The sequence below is a fragment of the Rana temporaria genome, chromosome 1, assembly GCF_905171775.1.
Source record: "Rana temporaria chromosome 1, aRanTem1.1, whole genome shotgun sequence".
Taxonomy (NCBI): Eukaryota; Metazoa; Chordata; class Amphibia; order Anura; family Ranidae; genus Rana; species Rana temporaria.
In genome coordinates this window covers 231,829,582-231,855,446 of record NC_053489.1, presented here as the reverse complement: position 1 = coordinate 231,855,446, position 25,865 = coordinate 231,829,582, and the positions used below count along the sequence as shown (strand labels likewise).

General features: G+C 41.6%; 1 protein-coding gene across 2 annotated transcripts in view; it reads left to right on the top strand.

Moving 5' to 3' along the window:
* SGSM1 (small G protein signaling modulator 1) overlaps nt 1-25,865 on the top strand; it is a 270,220-nt gene that overhangs the window by 190,541 nt on the left and 53,814 nt on the right. For both annotated transcript variants that reach the window (XM_040351471.1, XM_040351463.1), the window contains 3 exons: nt 11,509-11,647; nt 15,162-15,226; nt 23,297-23,442. In XM_040351471.1, coding sequence (XP_040207405.1) covers nt 11,509-11,647; nt 15,162-15,226; nt 23,297-23,442 — 350 coding nt within the window. The remainder of the gene's footprint in view (nt 1-11,508; nt 11,648-15,161; nt 15,227-23,296; nt 23,443-25,865) is intronic.

The window sequence follows — 25,865 nt, the reverse complement described above, 5'->3', positions numbered from 1 at the left end:
GTGCAGTGCCAAATAGCAAAAAATGCCCTGGTCATGAAGGAGGTAAAATCTTCCTGAGCTGAAGTGGTTATACAGGCACCTAATGTTTTTTATTTACTACTTTATCTTATATCCTTAACAAATGGCAGCATGGGGATTCCAGCTCCTATTCTCTATCCTGTAAAAAGTTATACAGTATATGAAAATACCTGGGGGATAAGATGGGACATGTTGTAGTAATTAAGAGTCATTGATCATTATTTATTCTTATGATTACTTAATCTAAATTTATCTAAACAAATTATGCCATGATTGGTGAAAAAACTGAACTTGATCACAAATCATTTCTATATAATTATTAGAAATTTTGGTTTATAATCTGATAAAGATCCTGTAATCTTACCTGCAGATCCCTGCATTGTAATGACATATCACATTAAGACAACATTTTTCTTAAACCTGAAAGTAGATTTTTATGTTGTTCATTGGCCTAGATAAATTGTAGCACATTAGCACAAACAATATATCCAGGGATACCAAGCAATATTGCAAGTATAACTTCGCTCTTACTGTTCCCTGTACTTTGAGACCTGGCTCAGGCTAGTGTAAACATTGCACTATTTTCAACTGGTCTGCATTGTAACTTCAAATGAGGAGAGAGTACAAGCAAGGCATCTGCCTCAGATACTTGTATTATTCAACATGTGATATAGCCAGAAATAAAAAAATTCAGTACTGCACTGATTTCATGTAATCACAGAAGATCACAAGCCATAGTTTAGCTGCATTGTCAAATTGTCAAATGCACGTTTTAAAATTAGAATTGAGAACAGGGAAGGCAGCAGTGATATCACTAGATGTGGATTGGAATGAACTGGTCTTCATTACATGAGGTACTCTCTCTGACTTTTCTGTAGCAAAATGGACTATATGGTATATCCTGAATGTACAGTACAATACAGGGCAAAGGCTGGATATTCATAGGCCCTGGATTATAGCCCCCCCCCCCCCCTGCATACCTCTATAACCCCATACCACTTTGTGAGAGCTCAATTTTTTACTAATGCCGTAAGGTGATAAACCCCTTTTCCCCCTCACCTTCCTTTATGGAGAAGTCATTTGCTTCAATAGCTTATTTTTTTACTTTTAAAACCTTTTAACTCTTCCAAGTCTTTTAATTTAACAATAGAAGCATTGCTTTTGAAGCAGCGCAACCTCGGTATGACCTTGAGGTCAGTAAGGAAACTCCACACTGTGGGGACTGCCTGTAATGTTGCTTTGGACACTAGATCCTGCTTGGGCGCTTACCTTGACACTTGGTGCAAGGCAGGTTAAGCCACGGGGTGCTATGTAGGTCCAGGGCTGTGGTCTTTCTCTATGAAACTCAGACCTTAGAGACCCCTCCTGAAGTTATGTTCACCTTGATGAGCAAAGCTGATTAGGGATCAGTGACATGGACAGGTAAGACAAATTTACCCTGTACTGGACAAATACTGTAGCCTCGCTTATTACTGGTTTCCTATAAAGGAATTGTTTTACGTTAAAACAATACGAAAACTGGAAGTGCTGTTTAAAGATTCAGTTGTACAGTGTTAACATTTTCAAACTTGTCAGTAAAAATCCCACCATTCAGAGTGTTCCCCTCTTACCACCAGCTGCCGCTTACAATCTCTTATTGCGCACTCTGCACTTTCTTCCACCCTTTTGCCTTCAGGACTTTACTACAGAGCGGTCTACAACCAGGTTGCATACTCCTTCACAGATGCGCTTACCCCATTTCCACAACTTACTCCATGAGTGCCCCACAGGGCAATATACTCACCAATGGCAATGATGGAAACCAGACACAATAGAACTGTGGCAAAAGTTCTGGTCAACATTCACTTTGCAAAGGCCCATAACACACTCCTATACTCAGATTTTTCCTTGCACTGGAGCTGGACCCTATTCTTTTTTTTCATTCTTTTTAGGTTTAACTTAAATGCGTGTCTATCTGACAAAGGCAGATTTTTCTGCAGCTAGGTCACTTTGGGGGATGACTAATGCCACATGCACGCGATCGGTTCATCCGATGAAAACAGACCGATGGATTTTTTCATCAGATATCCCATGAAGCTGACTTTCATCAGTCTTACCTACACACCATCAGTTAAGAATCCGATCGTGTCCAACACAGTGATGTAAAACACAACGATGTGCAGAGAAAAATTAAGTTCAATGCTTCCGAGCATGCGTCGACTTGATTCTGAGCATGCGTGGATTTTTGACCGATGGATTTCCCCACATACGATCGTTTTTTTCTATCGTTTTTTTAACCATCAGAAAATTTTAAAACAGGTTCTATTTTTTTTCACTGATGGGAAAAAAAACGATGGGGCCCACACACGATTGGTTCGTCCGATGAAAACGGTCCATCAGACCGTTTTCATCAGACGAACCGATCGTGTGTGTACAGGGCATAACAGTCTTAACTCAGCCATCCCTGTCCAGAGCACAAAACTGTAGACAATGCAGACTATTAGGGGAATAAAGAGAACTAGGAGGCAGTGTTAAAGGAGGCCACAGAATATTTCCAACCCCCAGTCTCTTTCACCCAATGTTATGGATTAACACAGTAGGCTTACCAATGTAGATGTGCTCACTTTTGGGTGCATAAGCCTTGAACTAATCTCAATCGATTCTTCTCCATCTTGCCATTAATGCCTTGGGCACTAGGATACCTGGTAAGTCTTAAAAAGACATTCCCCGTTTATGACCAAATAGAACAGACTATATATGCTGGTTGGGTTAATTGTCAAAAGATTTTCACCCCATCGAGAATCATTGGCAAGTTGTTTGTTTCGGTGGATGGCCTTGCCCATCTCAGTCTTATACAAATTACAGTAGCATTAGAAGACATCCCTTCATTTAAAGATTCTGCTGATTCTGAAATTGGAGACCGCAGGTAATTGGGCTAGAGCAATGAACAACCAACTCGTCTACTAGGATCAAGCCTTGGTCAAACACTTGCAGCCAATGCCCTCTGCCTTATGCCGCGTACACACAGTCATTTTTCGGCATTAAAAAACAGACGTTTTTAAAAACGTAATTTAAAATCATCGTGTGTGGGCTTCACATCGTTTTTCGGCTTCTGAAAAACGACCAAAAAAAAATTCGATCATGCTGCATTTTTTAACTGCGTTTTTTTAAATTTATTTTTTTGTGTTGTTAAAAATGATCGTGTGTGGGCAAAAACAACGTTTTAAACCCACGCATGCCCAGAAGCAAGTTATGAGACGGGAGAGCTCGTTCAGATAAAACTACCATTCATAGTGGAGTAAGCACATTCATCACGCTGTAACAGACAAAAAAGCGCGAATCGTCTTTTACTAACAAGGAACCAGCTAAAAGCAGCCCAAAGGCGAATAGAACTTCCCCTTTAGAGTGCCGTCGTACGTGTTGTACGTCACCGCGCTTTGTTCATCATTTTTCTAAAACGATGGTGTGTGGGCAACATCGTTTTTAATGATGAAGTTGGAAAAACGTTGTTTTTTTTCATGCCGAAAAACGACCGTGTGTACGCGGCATTACTGTTTTGTGCTGATGTTTTAGAAAAAGTAATGAAACAGATCTCCAAAAGGACTCTCTTTTCTATCCATATGTACAGAATCTTGTGGCTAAAAGCCAGACCAGCTGAAGCTCAGACATATATGTTCTTCTTCCTAAACCCCATTCTTTGGGGTCTTCTACCAACTTAAAAAGAAGATTGCCTCATCACTGTCCTCAGGCTTTATCCTCAAAGCTAAAGATCAGTCCTTTCTTTTAGCACAAGACTTGGAACATAAAATGCACCAAGTCCACACCAAATTCCTCTTCACAATTATGGGGCACTCTTACTCCCAAGAATGTAGAGGACATTTGCTTTTCCCTGGGCCCCAGATGTCTCAGACCTAGGAATTAAATTAGTGGTTTCAAAGGAGTACAAAATTTAGTTCAAAACTCAACCTAAACATTTTCTTTTCTCAAACCAACTGAAGTTGTCTCAATGACAGTAGGATCTGCAGCCTGCCCCGATCTATCTTGTCCCAGCGAGTGGTTGTTCTGATCCCTCTGGACAACAGGTTCAAAGGATTCTACTCAAACGTGTTAACGGTTCCATAACCCAAGGACAATATTTATTTTATCCTGAACCTAAAAGCCCTAAACAAATACCTTTTTTTTTCATTTGGTTATTGCCTCTCTGTAACAATGGAAATGCTTTGCATTAGTAATGATGCTTAGCTACACTACCCACCTCAGCATCTCTTGCACTTCACAGTAGGAAACAAACAAGCCAATGTAATGCTTTGTTATCTAGCCTATTCTCTGTTCCCAAAGTATTTACAAAGGTACTTGCACCTCTTTTTGCAGTTAAAGAATTCAGGGCATTCAGGTACCAGGCTACCAGACAACCTTCTTCTAAAGGTCTCATCTCATTTTCAATTTATTTGCAAATGTCCAAAACACTTTTCAGATGCTTCAGGTCTTCAGTTGGATAATCAGCTTTCAAAAGTCTGCGCTCCAACCTTCTCTTTACGTAGAATACTTAAGCCTCAATCTGGAAACCGCTCAGGCCAGGGTCTTTCTTTCAGAAAACAACATTCTCTCCAAGATCTCCTGCTTAGATCTTAAGATCAACGATACATCCCTCAGTGAAATTCTGAGAGTTCTGGGCTTCATGGTAGCCTCATACTAGGTCATACTCTTTGTGCAATGGCTGTTGAAACTTGGGTTTTAATAAGGGACAGGGTTGTCTCTGACTCTATCATTTCAACATTTCTCATAGCCAGAAAAGCCACCTCCAAAAAAATTCACTATCATACCTGGACTTAAGTACTTTTTATTTTTCCCTTGTAAAAATCTTTATTCAAGTTGTTCCTCCAATTAGAACACCCTTGCAGCACCCCGTGCTTCCTTAGGGCTTCAGCTTGGTTCTCTATACCCTGCAGAACCACCCTGCAGAACCCATCAGTATACTCACCTTGAATGATCTGCCCTACAAGGTAGCCTTCTTGATATCATGTCAGACATTTTTCTGAGTTATGCCACGTACACACGATCAGAAATTCCGACAAGAAAACTGTGGATTTTTTTCCAAAAGATTTTGGCTCAAACTTGAGTTGCATATACACGGTCACACGCATTCTTATTTTTTTGCGTGTCAGAATTGCATACAGACGTTCGGAATTTCCGACGAGAACTTTTCCCGTCTGAAAATTTGAGAACCAGCTCTCAAATTTTTGCTGTCGGAAATTTCGACAGAAAAAGTTCGATGGGGCCTACGTGCGGTCGAAATTTTTCCGACCAAAAGCTCACATCTAACTTTTCTTATCGGAAATTCTGATCGTGTGTGCGTGGCATTAGTGTCTCTCCTTTATATGGACAGAGTTAGTGTCTCTCTTTTTCACATGAACAAAGTGGTCTTGCCACCTGGTCTTCAGTTCATACCTTCTCCAAGTTCTGACAGGTGGACTTTCAAACATCTGTGGATTCAAGTTCTTGCAGCAGCACTCTGATTTGGGTCTGTTGGCCCCTGTTATTGTTGGGTCTGTTGGCACAGTTCTGTTTACCTTCTTGTTGCTCACCCTTCTTATTCATTGTTTAGGAACATCCCAGGGTCCATAAATATCCAGCATGTATCCTGTACTGTACGATTAAGATGAAAGGAATTTTCTTGGAGTACAGTACAGGACACAGGCCATCCTCCCCTCTGTACTGTGTTATTCTGCCTTGTGTGCTAAATACAGTTGTATTCAAAATTATTCAACCCCCACTGAAATTGATTGTTTTGGCCAGTTTGACATTGATTTTGATCATTCAGTCATGCTGCTTACAATTAAATCAAAGAGGCACGTGTAGGTCAGACAAATATAACATAACATTTATAATGAAATAACCACAAATGTCTTTTCTGTGCTCACATCATTATCAGTTTTATTCAACCCCCAAGTGACATTCAATCTTAGTACTTAGTACAACATCCTTTTACAGTTATAACAGCTTTTAAACGTGAAGCATAGCTTGACACAAGTGTCTTCCAGCGATCTACGGGTATCTTCGCCCATTCGTCATGGGCAAAAGCCTCCAGTTCAGTCACATTCTTAGGCTTGCGCACTGCAACTGCTTTCTTTAAGTCCCACCAGAGGTTCTCAATCAGATTTAAGTCTGGTGACTGCGATGGCCACTCCAAAATGTTCCAGCCTTTAATCTTCAACCATGCTCTAGTGAACTTGGAGGTATGCTTGGGATCATTGTCCTGTTAAAAGGTCCAACGTCTCCCAAGCCTCAGGTTTGTGACGGACTGCATCACATTGTCATCCAATATCTCCTGGTACTGAAGAGAATTCATGGTACCTTGCACACGCTGAAGCTTCCCTGTACCTGCAGAAGCAAAACAGCCCCAAAGCATGATTGACCCCCCGCCATGCTTCACAGTAGGCAAGGTGTTCTTTTCATCATAGGCCTTGTTCTTCCTCCTCCAAACATAGCGTTGATCCATGGGCCCAAACAGTTCTAATTTTGTTTCATCAGTCCACAGAACACAATCCCAAAACTTCTGTGGTTTGTCCACATGATTTTTGCATACTGCAGTCGACTCTTCTTATTCTTTGGAGACAGCAAGGGGGTGCGCCTGGGAGTTCTGGCATGGAGGCCTTCATTACGCAGTGTGTGCCGTATTGTCTGAGCAGAAACTTCAGTACCCACATCTGACAAATCTTTTCTCAGTTCCTCAGCAGTCACACAGGGATTTTTCTCCACTCTACGCTTCAGGTAGCGCACAGCAGTCAAAGTCAGCATCTTCTTTCTGTCACGACCAGGTAGCGTTTCAACAGTGCCCTTTGCCTTGAATTTGCGAATGATGCTTCCTATGGTGTCTCTTGGTATGTTTAACATCTTTGCAATCTTCTTATAGCCATTGCCCTTCCTGTGAAGAGTAATCACCTCTTCTCTTGTCTTCCTGGACCATTCTCTTGACTTCACCATGTTTGTAACCACACCAGTAAATGTCTAGAAGGAGCTGAGTATCACAGTCATTTTAAAGCTGCCTGATTGGTGCTGATTAGGCTTTATTGCTGCTCCCTGACATCCACAGGTGTTTTCAATACCTGATTGAAAACACTTCAATGAACCTCTGTTCTTCAGAGTGGTAGTCTTTAAGGGGTTGAATAATTGTGTAAATGAAGAATTCACAAAATAAACATTTACTACTGTATTACAAAACCAATTGATGTCATTTTAGTTGCATATGGTTCTTTAAGAAGTCCTTGTAGGATTTCATTCTGAATACAATTACAAATGTACACTAAATTCCCTAAAACCCTTTACAACATTGGGGGGTTGAATAATTTTGAACACAACTGTAACTGAGCTCTCACAGAGTAGGTGGTTAATAGGGGTAAACTTGTTAAGCAAAGATTTGCCAGGGTCTGATCACCCGAAGGTACCAGCCTATAACCGAGGGTCTGTGAATATCCAGCCTGTGTCCTGTACTGTATTCAAAGTTCTGTTAGACAAGTATATAACACATACATCTAAAATGCTTGCTCTATCAATCACTGCAGTGTATGGAGTATGATGAACATACCTGTAAGTGAAGGAGAGAATAGTGGATGAAAGAGAAGTGGATTTGGAATCAGGAATATTGACTTGTGCCAACAATATGAAGAGGGAGCAGACACAAATCATCTAGTGAAAAACAGGTCCCTGTTGCTAAAGCTCAAAAAGGAAGTTCATGAAGTTATTCTAACAGAACAACATAGCATTGTATTTCAGAGTGTTCTATTATTGCAGGATAATGTAATATTTCCTTTTAAAGTATATCTCTAGGCAAAACTTTTTTTCCTACAGTTTTTGATAAAGTGGAATATGGGTTAGATTCTTTGTCAAGTTTTTGTTGGTGTCTTCACTATGGAAAATTGCCCGTTGTCACCAAGAAAGAAATTGAGGGGAATCCAAAAGTTATCCTCAGAACAAAAGATAAATCTTCTAATGGGTAAACCTGTTCTAGGGACAGTTTTCTCAGAGTGGTATGTCCCTATTTTGGAAATTTCCTCCAACTGGTGCTTCTGTGATAAAGGAAAAAGAAAAAATGTAAATAGATACTGGGAGCCTAATGGAATGAATTACATGAGGGTACCTCCATACATAATGGTGGGGTGTGTTCACAAGAAGCATACTGTCACAAAAATAAAAATAGAAATATGTGCACACCCAGGGGTTATCTCCTCAGTCCAGTTTATTATAGAAAATGTAAAACAGTAAAACAGCAACACAATAATTAACTCTCAGACACATGTCTAACCTTCCCTACATGGTCCCACCACCCCATATATATATATATATATATATATATATATATATATATATATATATATATATAATCACCCCTCCCTCTCTCCAGGAACCCACTATGAAAAGGCCAACCCTCTATTCCCCCATGGTACCACTATATCTCCCCCTTCAGAGCTGGAACCAAAACACTGTGTAAACACCCCAAAAAAGATGGTACCCCTGTGTAACGGTCACCACCGTTTACGATATTCCCATTCCATCAACCACGACAGCTTATCTGACACTCCACAATCCGACAGGCACGATCCATTCCCCAGAATAACCGAGACTCACACAGCTCTGGTACTGGTTTCAAAATGTAAGAATGAATCTTTAATGGTTAGCTCTCTTATATACAGTTTTAGAACCCAAGTGAACAATGAATCAACTCCACCCACACGGCACTTCAATACACACTCTCTTAGACCAGTGTTTCTCAACTCCAGTCCTCGGGGCGCACCAACAGGTCTTGTTTTCAGGCTTTCCATTATTGTGCACAGGTGATTTTATCAGTTTCACTGCCTTAGTAATTACCACAGCAGTTTGATCTGAGGGAAATCCTGAAAACATGACCTGTTGGTGCGCCCCGAGGACTGGAGTTGAGAAACACTGTCTTAGACAATGACATTCAGTTGAGTTGTTTAATTAGTCATCCCCTAGACGTCCCGTCTCCGCATTTAGAGGGGTTAATTACTACAGCTTGACAAGTTCCCCTCACCTGTTATTCCTATCACATAGTATCATCAATAGACTTTTCACACAAACACATTCCTTTACTAAACATAATTGACATGCTAATTCCCTACCCCTGAAAGAAGACATCTGACCTTTAGACTGCTAACTCACAACACATATCTATCATCAATAGCATCTTCACACAAACAGTGTTATTAGCATACATAATGAAAGGTCTTGGAGCAGACCCAATTAACACCTCAAAGGCATGTGTCCCCCCATTGAATGAAAACACTCCATTTGGAGTCAGACTTTAACAACTTGTAATATCTCAAGATATCCTGCAATATATGAATTATCATTAATGTCCCATTTCATGTAATCCGAGATATCAGTTCTCAGTCACCCTATGCCCAAAAGGGGCACAGGGTGAACCTAGACCCAAGAGTTATTAGTGACGCTGGCACAAGAGTACCCCTCATCCTTCAAAAGTCTCTGGGTGTCGTGGGTCATTCCGTTACACCCTGATAAGCACCTAATTCAGATCTGCCCAGAGATGGTATAAAACCAGGTAGTTTCCAGTACCCTGAATAGAAGGCTCCGTACCTTTAAAAAAAATTGGGCGAATGCAGTAGCCTAAATTATGAGAGGAGATTCTGGAATACTATCTGGCTGCTGGGTGACCACTTGTGTGGGACACCTTCTTGTTGTGTCATAGGGCCCAGTCCTAAATAGACAGGTAATAGGAAGTCCCAGAGGTTCTATCAGGAAGACCGCAACAAGGGGTAAAAAATTTAAGCTTGTTGTTAAATGATAAAAAAAAGTCTCTCATTGAGATGGAAATGCACCGCTGATCATACCGCTAAAGAATCACCCAAGGTTGAAACAGTAGGAGACTATCCCCACATAACAAGTGCAATCAATCCTAGTCATATGGGAGCGTAGGTGATTACATCCGATCCAGACAGTATTGGATAGGTCCCAGTACTTCGGGTAGCCAATGTGAACTCCTGATATGATCGACCATGTAATAAAAGGTGGACTCACTGTTCTGCTTCCTCAAATGATGACTTCTTATAGATGAGTGATCACAGTTCTCCGATGCTCCAAATCAACACAGCAGCTGAATGGGTGGAGTTAGGTCAGCTGCGCTGTGGGTCATGCAGGTGGTTTAGAACAGATGATACTCCTCAATGAATCCTGCAAGCATGTCATTCCTATGTAGACTCCACAATGAGCAGTGAACTAGGTTTTTTGTGCACTGCTTAACCGCTGAAATACATCAATTCACTCCAGCCAGGCTACGACTATATCGCCAGCTGCAGGTCATCCAATGCCAGCAAGTCCCCTGCTGGTTATGTCCTTGGGTTCCTCTCAGATGGTTGGGCATACAGTGCATCAGGGGGTGGGGGGGTTCCGTTCCTGTGTCTACATATGTTTCGTTCCTCAAGGAACTTTGTCAGGTGCTTCTGTGAGACAGAAAGTAAAGGAGAATTTCTCTAGCAAAAAATAACATGCTGGAGGTTTTAATCTTCCCACTCTGTTCAAAACTTAAAAATGTAAAATAGTCTATAGTTTACCTGTCAGCAGTATGATTCATCATGTAATTAAAATGTCATATACCTGAATGAGCTAATAAACACAAGATGAAAGTCCTCATGCACCTCCTTTAAGCTAAAGTATCTTTAGGGTTGCTATAGAGATTCTCTGGTGCTCGCCTTAATGCCAGAAACTATAGCTGGTGAGTGCTGCCTCTCTTTTATCAGCCCTTGTTCAATTAGAGTAAGCAGACCTTACCAGTACTAGGTTGCCCTTAGGTCTTGATACACAATGCTATTATTTCTGGCCTATTTGCAAAAGGGACAGAGCGTAGGCAGTATACAGCATTATCCAGACACAGTCTAAAGTAAGAACAGGTACATGGTTATTCAGAAACAGGCTGTATTCCAGGCAGGGGGTTAATAACTGGAGAATCCATTGACAAGTAAAGCAGGCAGGAACAGCAAGGCAAGTTGGGGAGCCAGGTTGCAAGACTCTACTAGTTTCTACTCTTTAGGCATTAAATGAAATCAATTCTCTACAGGATGAATAGTGTTATCTTAGCATGTATGTAATTACTCAGATAATAGGGGTCTATTTATACAATGTTGTTCATAAATTCCATGTGCAAATGTCTCAAGCATTCCACAGCCGTCACATATAATCCATGTAATTTGTGCAATAGGTTTACTTCATGCATCTAGAAGCCATAATGCAGCAGTTTCCTGATTGGGGTTTGTTGAGAAAACACCACATTATGCCACTAGATGGGTCTGACAACCATAGGGAGTAAACACATTACAACTGTGCGAATGCTTAAGAGATTCACACAGTGAATTATAAGCACACCCCTTAGTTTTGAAAATAAATAAATAAATCAAGCCAATTTATAGTCAGTTGAGCTGCAAGAGAGGAATTAAATTTGAATTTAATTTTATAATCTTTCTATTCTTTCCTCTTCCACAGTGCCTCAGGATTTTATAGATCCTCAGGGGGTTGGGTTACCTTCTATGTGGCAGCCCAGTACACGCAAGTCCTCCTGCTCCTCATGTTCACAGAGTGGCTCTTCAGAAGGGGGTCCAGCCAATGGCTGCAATCATGAAAGGTACATTATGTTGGTAACTAGCACTTTTACCTGTTAATCTGAATATGATCACAGTATAAGATACAAATAATATTTGAATAAATTCACCAATGACCTACAATATAATGTGTTATATGTGTGTGTGTGTGTGTGTGTGTGTGTGCCTGTGTACCCAGGAACAGTCTAAGCAGGGTTGTGCTTTAGTTGTATTTAGCAAGGCAGAAAACACAAAGAGGGCTTTGTACATTATGTTCATAGCATAAAACAGACAAAATCTCTGCTCGTCTAAACTACTAGCTAAACTAATAGGGTGTCCCTAAAGCTCTTGAGACTTTATTAAGTCAATAATTTGCCTTTTTACCCAGCAGCAGGATCCCACAGCCGAGAAAGTCAAGGAGCCCTGAGCATTATTCAGCTCAACGATAAAAGGCCAGTGGACAGCTGACACTAATTAAAGTGGATTAATTAAATTAAACCTGATACTAATTAAACCTGATTCATGAAATTTGACCTAGGCACATATATCTGTAGTGTTTTCTTATATCCCTTCAAAGCCCTAAGTCCTGTGTCTTTCTTCCACTTCGTTCTTCTGTTATCAGCATGATAACTTCTGACAAGTTCTCCGACAACCAAAATAAAACCAGCCTGAAATTTGTGTCGGGGTGGGTTTTATAAATAGATTAGCAGAGAGCTGGTCTCTTCACAGCACAGCTCTGCACATTCCTTTCTTACTTTGCCTATGTGGAGTGGGGGGGTGTGCCTCTCCGCCAATCAGCTGTCACACAGTGTATGCCAAGAATCCACACCCAGTGCTGAAAAGGAAGAGAACCTTTCTAACACGATGTGCACTTTGTAAAGGCAATAACAAGTTGAAAACACTTATGTAGAGAGATTTGTCTCATCTCTGTGTATCAGCTGAGGCTGTTCAGTTCACTGAGTATATGTGAGGGTTTACATCCACTTTAAGGAGGTCTCACTACCAGTTAAGATATGAACCACAGAGTAGAGGCTTTTCCCACTTTAACCTGCCTGGCGGTATTCCCGAGTCTGACTCGGGGTTAGATATTCCTGCTGCGAGCGGTAACCCCGAGTCAGACTCGGGCTTGCCTCGCTAGATCCACAGGCTTGGTTTACTTACCTTGTCCCTGGATCCAGCGATGCCACCTCGCTGTGTGAGCGAGCGGGACCTCGCTCGATTCACACAGCGTCCTCCTGTGCCGCCGATCTCCACTCCCTGCGACGTTACGACGCACGGGGACGGAGAATGGCGCCAAATTCAAAAAAGTAAACAAACACTTTACATACAGTATACTGTAATCTTATAGATTACAGTACTGTATGTAAAAAAAACACCCCCCCCCTTGTCCCTAGTGGTCTGTCCTGTGTCATGCATGTCATTTTATATAATAAAAACGTTTCTTTCTCCCTGCAAACTGTAGATTGTCCATAGCAACCAAAAGTGTCCCTTTATGTCAAAAATAGTTTTAGATCAGCTAAAAAACAGCGATAATAAATTATAATCACTTGCAGAATTGTGCGATAGCGATTTGTGGGGAAATTCGTCATAAAAAAAATAAAATAATGACAGCGACAATTCTGCAACTGAGCAAATTTCAGTGATTTTGATTTGATTACATTATTGAATAATTTTTATTATAATTATATTATTATTTGTTATAATTATTTATAATTATTTATTATATTATAATTTATAATTTTGTTTTTAAAAAATTGTCATACCCGGGATGCCTATTAGAATCTTGTTTGGTCAGATTTAAGTGAGTTATTTCTAAAAATTACAGACCTACAATATAAAACACCAAATTTCCTTGCAAATAATGGTACCGCTTTCAGCATGTTTTTTCTGAAAGAATCATACCGCCAGGGAGGTTAAGCTATACAATACTGAATGAGAGAAAAGCAACACTCACATCAGGGTTCCAGTGGGATCAAATCAATCTATGATTAAGGCTACTCACAAAGCCTGGGTTCACACTATTGCGGACGCAGACATAGCATTGCTGTGCAGATCACATGCGATGTCTTTGCGATAACAATTCAGCCATACAAACTTTATGGCTGAAATTGCATTGCATTCACACCAAAATGGTTCAAAATGGTTCAGGACCCTTTTTTGGTCTGCAAAGCCAAGCTCCCTAACAACATCCTGGAGCTCAGAGCTTATAAGAATGGCTCTGCAATGTTAACCCCCCCCCCCCTTTATATGCAAGGACACACAATCAGAGTGCAATCAGACAATTCTGTAGCTATAGCCTACATCAAGCACCAAGAGGACACCAGGAGTCATGCAACCTTGAAAAAAGCAAGCCAGATAATTCTAAATGAAGAAACTTTTTCCAGCAATCTCTGCTGTGTGTATGTGTATGTGTATGTATGTATATATATATATATATATATATATATATATATATATATATATATATATAAAATGTAAAGTGCTCCATAAATGTCTTGAAACCCACACTCCGCAGGAGTACTCCCCGAACACTCCACTATGCCGAGGTCCCACCTTGTCTCATTTGCCTCATAAAATTACATTACTGTCTCACCTGGTTGACCAAGGGAAGTTACCTTCCTGCTCTTATATTCGCATAAAACACAGTGTCCCAGCTACATATTTATTCCGTTACTGGCAATTATCCCATGCTTTTAGTTGCCAATTTTCTCATTCACCTGTGGTCCTCTCCATGTCAGACCATGAGGAAATTCTGTGTTCGGAATGCTCAGCAAAACCAATGCCTGTTTTATATAATGACTTTTATGTATGGTTAGTCTTACGGACTTGGCCTCCCTTTGGCGTAAATGGTTGGCTGACATACCGGACCTTGATAAGGAGGATTGGTTGGATATTTGAGACTCTCCCTTTAAACAACTACTTCCTCTGGGACAGACTCATCCAAGTCAAGATAGTGCATAGAGCCTACTTTACCCACTGTAGGGTTCTTAAAATGGACCCGAACACCCCTCAAAGTTGTTGGAGATGCTCTCACCAGTCAAAGGAATACTTATGCACACTCAAGATTTCTGTTTCTGTGTCTAATTATTGCTTCTGTCACAATAAAAATATTTTGCACATTTAAAGTTCTAGGCATGTTGTGTATATTACACTCTACAAAGCTAAAGAAAAAATGTTATTCCAGGCTGTAGTGTAACAAAACTGGAAAAACACCTTTTTGAAAGCACTCTAGAGGTCATACTTGCATTAGCAATAGTGTAAGCAGGGGCAGATGGATAGAGGGTAGCTACTAGTTTATGATATGGTGATATTAGGTACAATACAGCTGCCTGCAGGTTGCTGTCACTCTTGTGCATGGGGGAATGGCTTGGCAACTGCATTGTGTATGTATGATTGCAGCCCATGTAACAGAACGTGATGTAGGAGTACATACCTAACTTGCTATATCCAGGTTGTATTCCCTGATATGCTGACACACATCCTGTATTTAATGGTCCTTCTCTATCATCTTTTTTTTATTGCTGAAAGTAATTTATTTAAATTTAAATCTCTTTCTAGGGCTCCTCTCAAAATGTTATGTGACAATATGAAGTATCAAATTGTCTCAAGAGCCTTCTATGGGTGTAAGTATGTGCCAGATAGTTTTCTTTAATAAATGTTTCTTAATCATACATCACAGGTCACAGAGAACGTAGAGATGTGCATTACTACTTGGGTTTTCCTACCACCTTCAGGTGAATAGATATTGGCTAAAAAAGTCAAGAATCCCCTCCCAGCTCAACTTGGCCTCTGTTTTTAGCTAGTGTCCTTAGGTGATGTGTCTTCCTGTATCTCTCTGAAAATCTCTCCCATGGATTTTTGTTTCACACTTCCACTGTGGAAAATTGGCAAGTGGGCTTTCTCAGTCATCAACATCTGAATCTAAGAGAATGGGCTCTCAATGCAGAAGTTGTCAGCACTGGGGGGACTCCAGATGTGGATTTCTTAGCGTCCAGATTCAACAACAAGCTAGTCGGGTTTTTGTCCTTAAAGGCTAAGTTAAAGGGGTTGTAAAGGTACAACTTTTTTTCCCTATATAGCTTCCTTTACCTTAGTGCAGTCCTCCTTCACTTACCTCATCCTTCGATTTTGCTTATAAATGTCCTTATTTCTTCTGAGAAATCCTCACTTCCTGTTCTTCTGTCTGTAACTCCACACAGTAATGCAAGGCTTTCTCCCTGGTGTGGAATGTCGTGCTTGCCCCCTACCTTGGACTACCGGAGAGTCAGGATGCTCTCTACGTTGCAGATAGAGAAATGAGCTGTGAGTTAGTGGGTGTCCTGACTCTCCTGTAGTCCAAGGGAGGGGGCAAGCACGACACTCCACACCAAGGAGAAAGTCTCGCATTACTGTGTGGAGTTACAGACAGAAGAACAGGAAGTGAGGATTTCTCAGAAGAAATAGGGACATTTAAAGCAAAATCGAAGGATGAGGTAAGTGAAGGAGGACTGCACTAGGGTAAAGGAAGCTATTTAGGGAAAAAAAATTGTACCTTTACAACCCCTTTAACCTTTTCAGTAGAGATGCACGATTCTGGCTAAAATGAGAATCACGTTTTTTTTAACTTAAATATTGCGTTAGGAAAAACCGCTGCGCAAATACAGTGGGACATAAAATCATTCAACAACCACCATTTTATTCCCTAGGCTAAATAAATATATATAATATATTGGGGGTTCTAATACATTTTCTAGCAAAAAATACTGAATTTAACTTGTAAGCAACAAGTATCAGTAAAAGGTTTATTCTTTAAAGTGGAGTTCCACCAAAAAGTGTAACTTCCGCTTATTAATCTCCCCCCCCCCCCTTCCGTGCCACATTTGGCACCTTTCAAGGGGAAGGGGGGAACAGGGACCTGTTTTTGACAGGTCCCCCTCCTCCTTCCTGCGCCATGGCATAATAAGAAAGTGCAGCGTGCTTCGCGCATGCGCAGCAATAAACTGGCTGTGAAGACGAAAGACTTCTCTACCTGGTTCCCTTACCTGCTATAGCGGCGGCTGAACCCGACAGCTGATCCGAAGATCGGCTGGGGTGCTGATATTGCAGGATTCCTGCACAGGTAAGTGTCCATATATTAAAATTCAGCATCTGCCGTATTTGTAACTGCTGACTTTAAATTTTTTCGTGGGGGGGCAGACCTCCGCTGTGAGTGGTTAAACTGCCCTTGTATTCAAACAGAAGTTCATTCCTTTGATCTAAAAGAATGAAATGTTACAATGTTTCTCTTGCTGTATTAAGATCAGAAGGGGGGGGGGGGGGGGGTTGAATCGCGATCTCGATTCTTTAACGATTAATCGTGCAGCTCTACTGTTCAGGCAGAATTTCACTTTTCATAGTAAATAGATGTTATTTCTGCCCTAGCCATCCCAATGTGCTTATCTAATGCCTCATCTATGGCAGCTTTGAAGTTTCACCTGCCTATTTGAGTTTTAAAAAATGCTTTTCTCTTCCATCACTTCTTGTAGATCATCTCCCATAATGCATTGTCTTTGGCAGCTCCTGCACACACTGCCAAGGAACAAAAAAATGTGATCACTGGTTGTGTATTTAGTGAGAACAGATAATGATATACTGTATAGACCTTGGGATATGCAATTAGCGGACCTCCAGCTGTTGCAGAACTACAAGTCCCATGAGGCACAGCAAGACTCTGACAGCCACAAGAATGACACCCAAAGGCAGAGGCATGATAGGAGTTGTAGTTTTGCAACAGCTGGAGGTCCGCTAATTGCATATCCCTGGTATAGACTAATGATTGTATGAGCAAATAGGTCATTAGGTGGGTGGCAGCAATCTCCTGGAGGGGGAGGGCAGGTGTAGAGTGTGTGCTAATAAGGTCAGCTGGTAAACTCCTTCCTGTGTCTTAACGGTTTTCCCAATTTGAGGTATAGGTAGCAGGAAGTAATGGAGGAGTTTTTTACACAACAAACTGGAAGCTGAAGTAATGCCTGGTTTTGGACATATTGAAAGCTTTTCTTTCCTGTGGTGGTACATTAATGGTATATTGGTACATAGGAAAGCTGGAATTTTGGAAAAAAAACAAGGTGAACTTAGTCTTTTACCAGATATCTTTAACCACTTGCCACCCGGCCTATAGCAAAATGAAGGCCAGTTGGTGGTTCAGTTATCCTGACTGGGCGTCATATGACGTCCAGCAGGTTAACAAACCGGCGCACGCATCACGGCGATCGTTGTTGCAGCGTTTCAGTCTGACACACCACAACTCAAATCTAGGTAAAGAGTCTCTAACAGAGACTCTTTACCACGTGTCTAATCACAGCTGATCACGATGTAAACAGGAAGAGCCGTTTATCGGCTTTTCCTCACTCGCATCTGACAGATGCGTGTAGAGGAGAGCCAAAACGGCTGCTCTCCTGACAGGGAATCGATTAACAGCGCAACCCCCTCGAGGATGCCCACATAGGACCACCAGGGATTGCCACCACTGATGACCACCATGTATGCCACCCATGGCCACCAGGGATGTCACACAGTGCCCACAAAGAATGCCAATCAGTGCCAGCAAATGATGACAGTCAGTGTCCATCAGTAATGCCTGCCAGTGCCTCCTTTACAGTGATGCCCATCAGTGCCATCTATCAGTGTCCATGAGTGACACCCATCAGTGTACATCAGTGCCACCTATAAGTGTCTGTTCATGCCCATCAGTGCCAGCTATCATTGCCACCCATAAGTGCCCATCAGTTTTGCCTATTGGTGCCCATCAGTGTCACCTATTAGTGCCTATCAGTGCTGCCTATGAGTGCCAATCAGTGCCACCTACCAATGCCCATCAGTGCCGCCTATCAGTGACCATCAGTGCTGCATATTAGTGCCCATCATCAGTGCCGCCTTATTAGGGCCGGTCAACATTTTCTGTCTTTTTTTATTTGTTTAGCAAAAAATAAAAACCCCAGAGGTGATTAAATACCACCAAAAGAAAGCTCTATTTGTGGGAACAAAATTATACAAAATTTGCTTGGGTACAGTGTTGCATGACAGCGCAATTTTCATTTAGAAAGCGACAGCGCTGAAAGCTGAAAATTGGCTTGTGCAGAAAGGGGGGAAAGTGCCCGTTATTGAAGTGGTTAAACATTTGCAGTAGATGCCCTGATGACCTTTTGAAATCAATTTCCCCTGCAGCTTGTTGTGCAAGATAATGGTGGTCAAAATGTCAGTGATTCTCATCACTCCTATTTGGCCAAGAATAATGTGGTTTGCAGACATTGTAAATGTCTTGGCAGACAGCTGGTTTACAATCTATGGCTCTGAAGGCATGTCTTTTGAAGCCCTAGTCGTCAGGGTTAAGGGATTTTCTGACTCTGTTATCCCTACTCTCCTCAATGTTTGGAAAGTTGAACTTCAGGAATGCATGTCAGCATACATAGAAGGATTATTTCACCGGGTGTGAGGCTGGCAGGATTAATCCCTGACAATATGTAATGGGGTTCATTTATTTCCATTTATTCAGTCTGGTGTGGAGATGTCTCTGGCCTTAAGTACTATCAAGGGACAAAGCTATGCATTGATCATACTTTTCATCTGTTGCATCTCATTCTATGGGTAAAGCCTTTGTGCTGGGTGTCAGAAGGATTGTTTGGCCTGTGTAGTCCCCCTTGTTTCTGTAGGACCTTAACTTGGTTTAGTCTCTTTTGCAGACATTTGAAACCCTTTAAAATATTCCCCTTTTGCTCCTTAAATGTATAGTTGTCTTTTTTTGCCAATTCCTTGGCTTATAGGATCTCAATTTTGGCTGCGCTAGCCTCCATGGAACTTTTCTATATTCTTCACCAGGATAAGGTGGTGTTAAGGCCTCGGTCCTCTTTCCAATTTAAGGTAGTTTGTGTTACCATCTTATTGTACTAATCCTAAAGAAATATTGCTTCACTGTTTGAATGTTATTTGTTCTTGCTTGAAGTCTACAGCTTCATTTTGACAGTCTGGTTCCATTTGTTTCACCTGAGGATGCTTGTAAGGGTCATTCTGCTTCTCGATCCACAATTTCTAGAGGTATTAATCAACTCCTTTCTCAGACCTATGCTGCAAAGGGCAAGGTTCCTCCTTTCCCAGTCATGGCCCATTCCATCAAGTATGTTAGTGTTTTTTTCTGACCATTCAACATCAAACTTGTAAGGCTGTTACCTGGCCCTCTCTTCACATGTTTTCTAAGTGTTACCAGGTAAGATGTTCATGCCTCTGTGAATTCCAGTTTTGGGTTGAAGGTCTTGCATGTGGCTTTCTACTGAGGCCCCCTCCAGTTCTATTTTGGGTCTGGACATGTTGGTCGTGTTGCTCTGTTACCAACTTTGTATTCAGTGTTTTGGGTCATCCCATGTTGTCATGAATACCAAAGACCTCTGTGACCTGTGATGTACAATAAAAAAATTAGGAATTTTGGCTGTACAGGCTCACCTGTAAAAATCCTTTTCTTGGAGTAGTACATCACAGGGCAATTCCTCCCCTCTTGTCTGTGTTCTCATTGCTTGCTACAAAACTGAGGCTTATTTGATCTGGGAGGGGTTATGCCTGGGAGTGTCCATTCACTTAAAGGTGGTGGCATAACCCATGTAGTCCTGTCTAAGCTTTAGTAGTAAGACCACCCTGTTGCCTTATTTTTACAACAATATTAAATAAATGCCTGTAAGTACATTAACATAACTTTTCAGAAATGAATATGTCAGTAAAAATGTGATGACAGTTGGGCTTATTTATTAAAGGTCAAGAAGAGCCTAAAATGGAATTCTAGTCAAATACTAACTAAACCTAAACCTATACAGACCCCTATTCCAAGCCCATTCTATCTACCCTGTGAAAGGAAATATCCCTATACTTACCTTTTCTGAGGTTGCTCTCGTCCAGTCACATGACAGTTTCCCAGTGCCTGCTTCAGTGTAGAAAAGGGACAGCCCATAGTAGGCACATGGGTGACGTCATTGCTGAGGCACTGCAGCTGTTGCCGATTTCTCTGCTTCCCTCTGAAGCCAATCGCTAGAGAGATCATGTGACTGGACTGCATCACCTATAGCATAGGTAAGTATAGAAGTTTTTCCTTTACAGCAGGTATCACTAAATGGCGAACCACTCTCTGAGTGACAGTCCTGTCTGTACTGCAGTGGAATCACTTGGCAACCTGAGTGGACTCGTGTCCTGCCGCCACCACTGCTGCTGTTAAAACTCACAGCACGGCAGAGGGCAGGAGGCACAGCAGGGTGGATTTCTCTTCTATGTGTACTTGTCTGCTTGCCACCTCCACTGCTGTTAAACTCACAGAAGGAAAGAGGGTGGGGATACAGCAGGTCTACAGGGGGAGCGGGAGCGGGAGCTGCTCAACCTCTCAATAAGCGGGTAATGGGTTGCTAATGGGTTGCTAGGAGGCTGGGCGATCCAAGCAACCACTCGCTTGTTAACCAGAAGAATTGGCCAGCTCTTTGTAAGTTCAACAGCAGAAGTGATGGCAGGCAGGTGAATAAATACAGAAGAGGAAACCACCCTATATTGCTCTGCTCCCTGCTGTGCAGTGTTAGGATATGACTGTAAAGGGGGAGGAGCTGTAACTGCAGTGGGGACTTTGGTTTAAAAGAGGGCTGTGATTGTATGGGGGGATTGTGTTTGGGGGAGCTGTAATGTGAGGAGGAGGCCTGTGATGGCAAGGGGGGCTGTTATGTGAGGAGGGGGGGTGTGATGTTGGGGGTTGTGGTTTTTAATGGAGACTGTGATGTGGGAGGGTTCTGTGATTGCAAGGGGGGCTGTGATGTCAGGAGAGTTGGGGGAAAGGTGATTGAAGGGGATTATAATGTGAGAAAGGGGGAGCTGTAAGGTGAGGGGGAGGCTGTGGTTGCAAGGGAGGCTGTGATGTAAAAGGGGGGGTGGTTCTGTGATGTGAAAGAGGGGACTGAGGACACTGATAAAAAGGGAGCTGTGATGTGGAGGACCCGAGTCAAAGAACAAAAATTAGATTTGAACCTCTGCAGAAAGAAAATGTTACTGACTGGTTCTCCGTGAATTTTAATTCAGTACCCCTGCTTTACAGCAGTGGTCATCAACCCTGTCCTGCAGGGCCCACTAACAGGCCAGGTTTTATGTATTACCTTGGGGAGATGCAGTCTAGAATACTGCAATCACTGAGGAGCAAATGATATCAGCTGTGGGCCTGTTAGTGGGCCCTGCAGGACAGGGTTGATGACCACTGCTGTAGGGCAGTGGTCATCAACCATGTCCTGCAGGGCCCACTAACAGGCCAGGTTTGCAAGATAACTGAAATACATCACAGCTGATACCATTTGTTCTTTAGTGATTGCAGTATTCTAGATTGCATCTCCCCAAGGTAATACATAAAACCTGGCCTGTTAGTGGGCCCTGCAGGACAGGGTTGATGACCACTGCTTTACAGGACAGTTAGAATTGATTTATAATTGGGGTGGGAGTAGGTTTAGACTTAATTAGTATTCTTGTTGAGTTCTCCATAAGATGGAATGTTGCTTTTTGCAACATTTCTAAGTTTGTACTCATTTACATTTCTCCAGTTTTAATGAATTATTCTTTTTGAGTGCTATAGCAATTCCATTGCACTTGTAGGTCTAAACTTGTCTAATAACCCAAGAGAAATTGGATGTGCTGGGCTCATTTGTGAAAGGAAACTGAAAGATGAACATTATTATTCTATTTCAATAATTTTTACTGAAACATTTTAAAGAAAGGAAAAGGAATGGTACAAATCAGTGTATGAGCATATTTTACATTTTGCAAGGTCACATACAGTAAAATCTGAACAGCGAAGAGAAGGTGCAATGATATCTTTGTAAACACATGCAAATTATTAGGTTTGTATGATATGTATAGCGGCTCACCCCACCCATTCAGCAGAAGAGGGAATCCCCGAGTGAAAAAAACAGGAGACTTGCTGAGGCATAACCTGGCAGTTGCTGCTAGGAAGTTCTCTGTAGTAAACATTCAGCATTGATGAGCAAACCTTTTTTGATGAGGGTTATTTGTGATGGTGGTATGATATTTGTTTTAGTGTTTCACTGGAATTGTATGTTGAAAACATATGGTCCATCTTATCTGGTAAGGAGGCACTTCTTATACTGGTGGAGGATATCATCACATTTGCCGAAGATTTTTGCTATTTCACTGGGTGTCATCTTAATTCTTGATTCTTCAGTCAAGGACTTTATTTGCGCTGCACTTTTATTATTATTTGTCAATATAATATTAAAGCCATTTTTAACCATAGCCACTAATTCCTGCAGCACCCCAACACATTTTATGTAGTCTATATTAACCCTTTAGCTAGCAGGAAACCGTCCCTACCCTGGAGGGCAGTGGTTGCCTCCTGGTTCAAAAGTTTCTAATCTAAACTGCTCTAATATGCCACTTTTACAAATGCCAGCTTTTCTGATAGGTAAACATACATATCAGGTAGTGCAGAAGCTTGCCTGCCTTTTTTTGCCCTTTTCACATTTGTATTGTCCAGTGAGGTGGCCCATCATAAATGAGGGGACAATAGCAACATATGTGGGGGTGGAAGGTAGCAGGAAGCTCAAACGCTAATTGGAAGTGCAAACACTTTATACCTGCAGCAGTTGTTTTCTTTTTTAAATAATCGGGTACCAGTAAGTATTTTTAATGTTAACTGACTATTATAATTATTCTAGGGCTGGCCTACTGCAGACATCTGTCTACTGTCAGAACACATTTATCAGCTTTGGTGAATCATAAAATTGTGTCTCCTGATGTGCCAGTGGATGCTAGTGGAGGCCTAACTGTAGAGTTTTGGCAAAAGTATTTAGAAGACAGCACAGTAAGTACACCTAAAAATAACATGGATGTCTAAAGAATATATATACCTTTTAATATAAGGGCTGTTGTGAGGGAAAATATAGGCTGCCAGTGCTGACTTTACTCTTAACTCCTCCTATCTACCGAATGTACACATACTGTATATACGGCCTCACATAAGTTGGTCTTAACCAGTGGGCCCGCATATATTAACTTCTGTGTTTGTGCTGAACGCATACCTGCACATTGTATCTTGTTCTCCTTGCTAGAGGAGAAAATTATAAACAATAAAGTGTGTGAAAAAAATTGAAAAAATAAAGACATAATAGCTAGGGTTTGATCTAGGTCAGAGTAAAGGTTAGCATCAAAGGTCAGTGTATTTTCAGTAGGGTTTAGCAACTTGACCCCCAGGCCTTTTTTGCCACTTTTTGTTTACAATCAGTATTTTTTTTTTTTTTAAGATTTTAAACATTATGGGCCAGATCCACAAAAACGGGCGTATATTTAGGCGGGCTTAGCGCATCTCATATGCGCTACGCCGCTGTAAATAAGAGTGGCTCCTAGGGTATACACAAAGAACTTTCTCCCATATGCGGGCCGGCGTAACGTAAATCTGCCGGCGTAAGCCCGCGTAATTCAAAGCAGGCTTGGAGTTGGCGTGTTGTATGGTAATCTGGTATGACCCCACGTAATTGGCGCTTTTTACGAAAGTTTTTTACGAACGTGAACGTAACTTACGCAAAGCCCTATTCGCGAACTAAAAAAATGCGCCTGGCGGACGTACGTTTGAGAATTGGCGTATTCCAGCCTCTCAGACAGATCGTGGTTGCTGTGTGCAGGTATCTGATGCAGGCTGTGATGGGCTTCAGGAAAATGGAGACTCCCCGACAGGTCAGATGTAAAAGCAGACCAAGCCAGAATGAAATGTAGAAAATTAAAACCAACAGGAAAAATGGTATAGCATCCAAACGGACTGGGGGACGGACTCACATCACTTCCGATCACGTGGGCTGTTCCTGACGCGTGTCGTCACGTCTCGTGACTTCATCAGAGGATCCTGTTGGTTTTAATTTTCTACATTTTATTCTGGCTTGGTCTGCTTATACACCTGACCTGTCGGGGAGTCTTCATTTTCCTGAAGCCCATCACAGCCTGCATCAGATACCTGCACACAGCAACCAAGATCTGTCTGAGAGGCTGGAATTCAGCAATTTAAAGCTGTTTTTTCCTTGTTTCAAGGTAAGCGCTCTGTGAGCCCACTACCAGGAAGATTTATATTTGGAAAGTTCTTTCTGCTTGAATGTCAAGATACACTATATGGACTGTTTACGATACACCTTATTGAATGCACCAGCAACCAGTGACTAGGATTCACTGTTGTATATTGTTTACTGTTCAGTACACAGACATTGTTGTTTACTATTAGTTTGTTATGGTTTTTTGTTCATATGATTTGATTGACGGTGTGTACACTGAGCTTTGACTCAATGTTATAATTTTGGAACACATTTAAAGGCACAAATTGGGCCAGATTCACGTAGCTCCGCGCATCTTTGTGCCGGCGTAGCGCATCTCATATAGGCATCTCATATAGGCATCGACGTAGGCAAGCTGAGTATTCACAAAGCACTTGCTTCCATATGTGCGCCGGCGTAATGTAAATGGGCCGGCGTAAGCCCACGTAATTTAAAGTAGGCTGGTAGTGGGCGTGTTGTATTATAATGAATCGTGACCCCATGTAAATGAAGCGCTGTACGCATGCTCAGAATCACGTCGAATTTATGCCCTAAGATACGACGGCTCAATGGCAACGATGTGAACGAAACCTACGCCCAGCCCCCTTCACGTACGACTTACGTAAACGACGTAAAATCCGACGGCTGTTCTGACGTCCATACCGTAACATGACTTACACCTGCTTTATGAGTCGTAACGTTACGCCGGACGTACGCCTTACATAAACGGAGTAGCTTACGTTCGTGAATCGGCGTATCTAGCTCATTTACATATTCAACGCGTAAATCAACGGAAGCGCCCCTAGCGGCCAGCGTAAATATGCACCCAAGATACGACGGCGTAGGAGACTTACGTCGTCGTATCTTGGCAAAATTCAGGCGTATCTTGTTCCCTGAATATGGTGCATAGATACGACGGCGCATCACAAAACTTACGCGGCGCATCAACAGATACGTCGGCGTAAGCTGACTGTGAATCTGGCCCATAGTCTTTATAGTCATTAATAGACACCTTAGGTGTAATTGTTATTGTGCTCATCAACCACTTTTTCTTTATAGTAACACACATGCCCATACATTTATTGTAAATATATATATATATATATATATTTATATAAATATAAAACATTTTTTTTTTACTATTTTGGGCCAGGAGGTATGAAGGTATTAATATGCTATTTGTATTGCTGTTATAATGACTTTATACTTT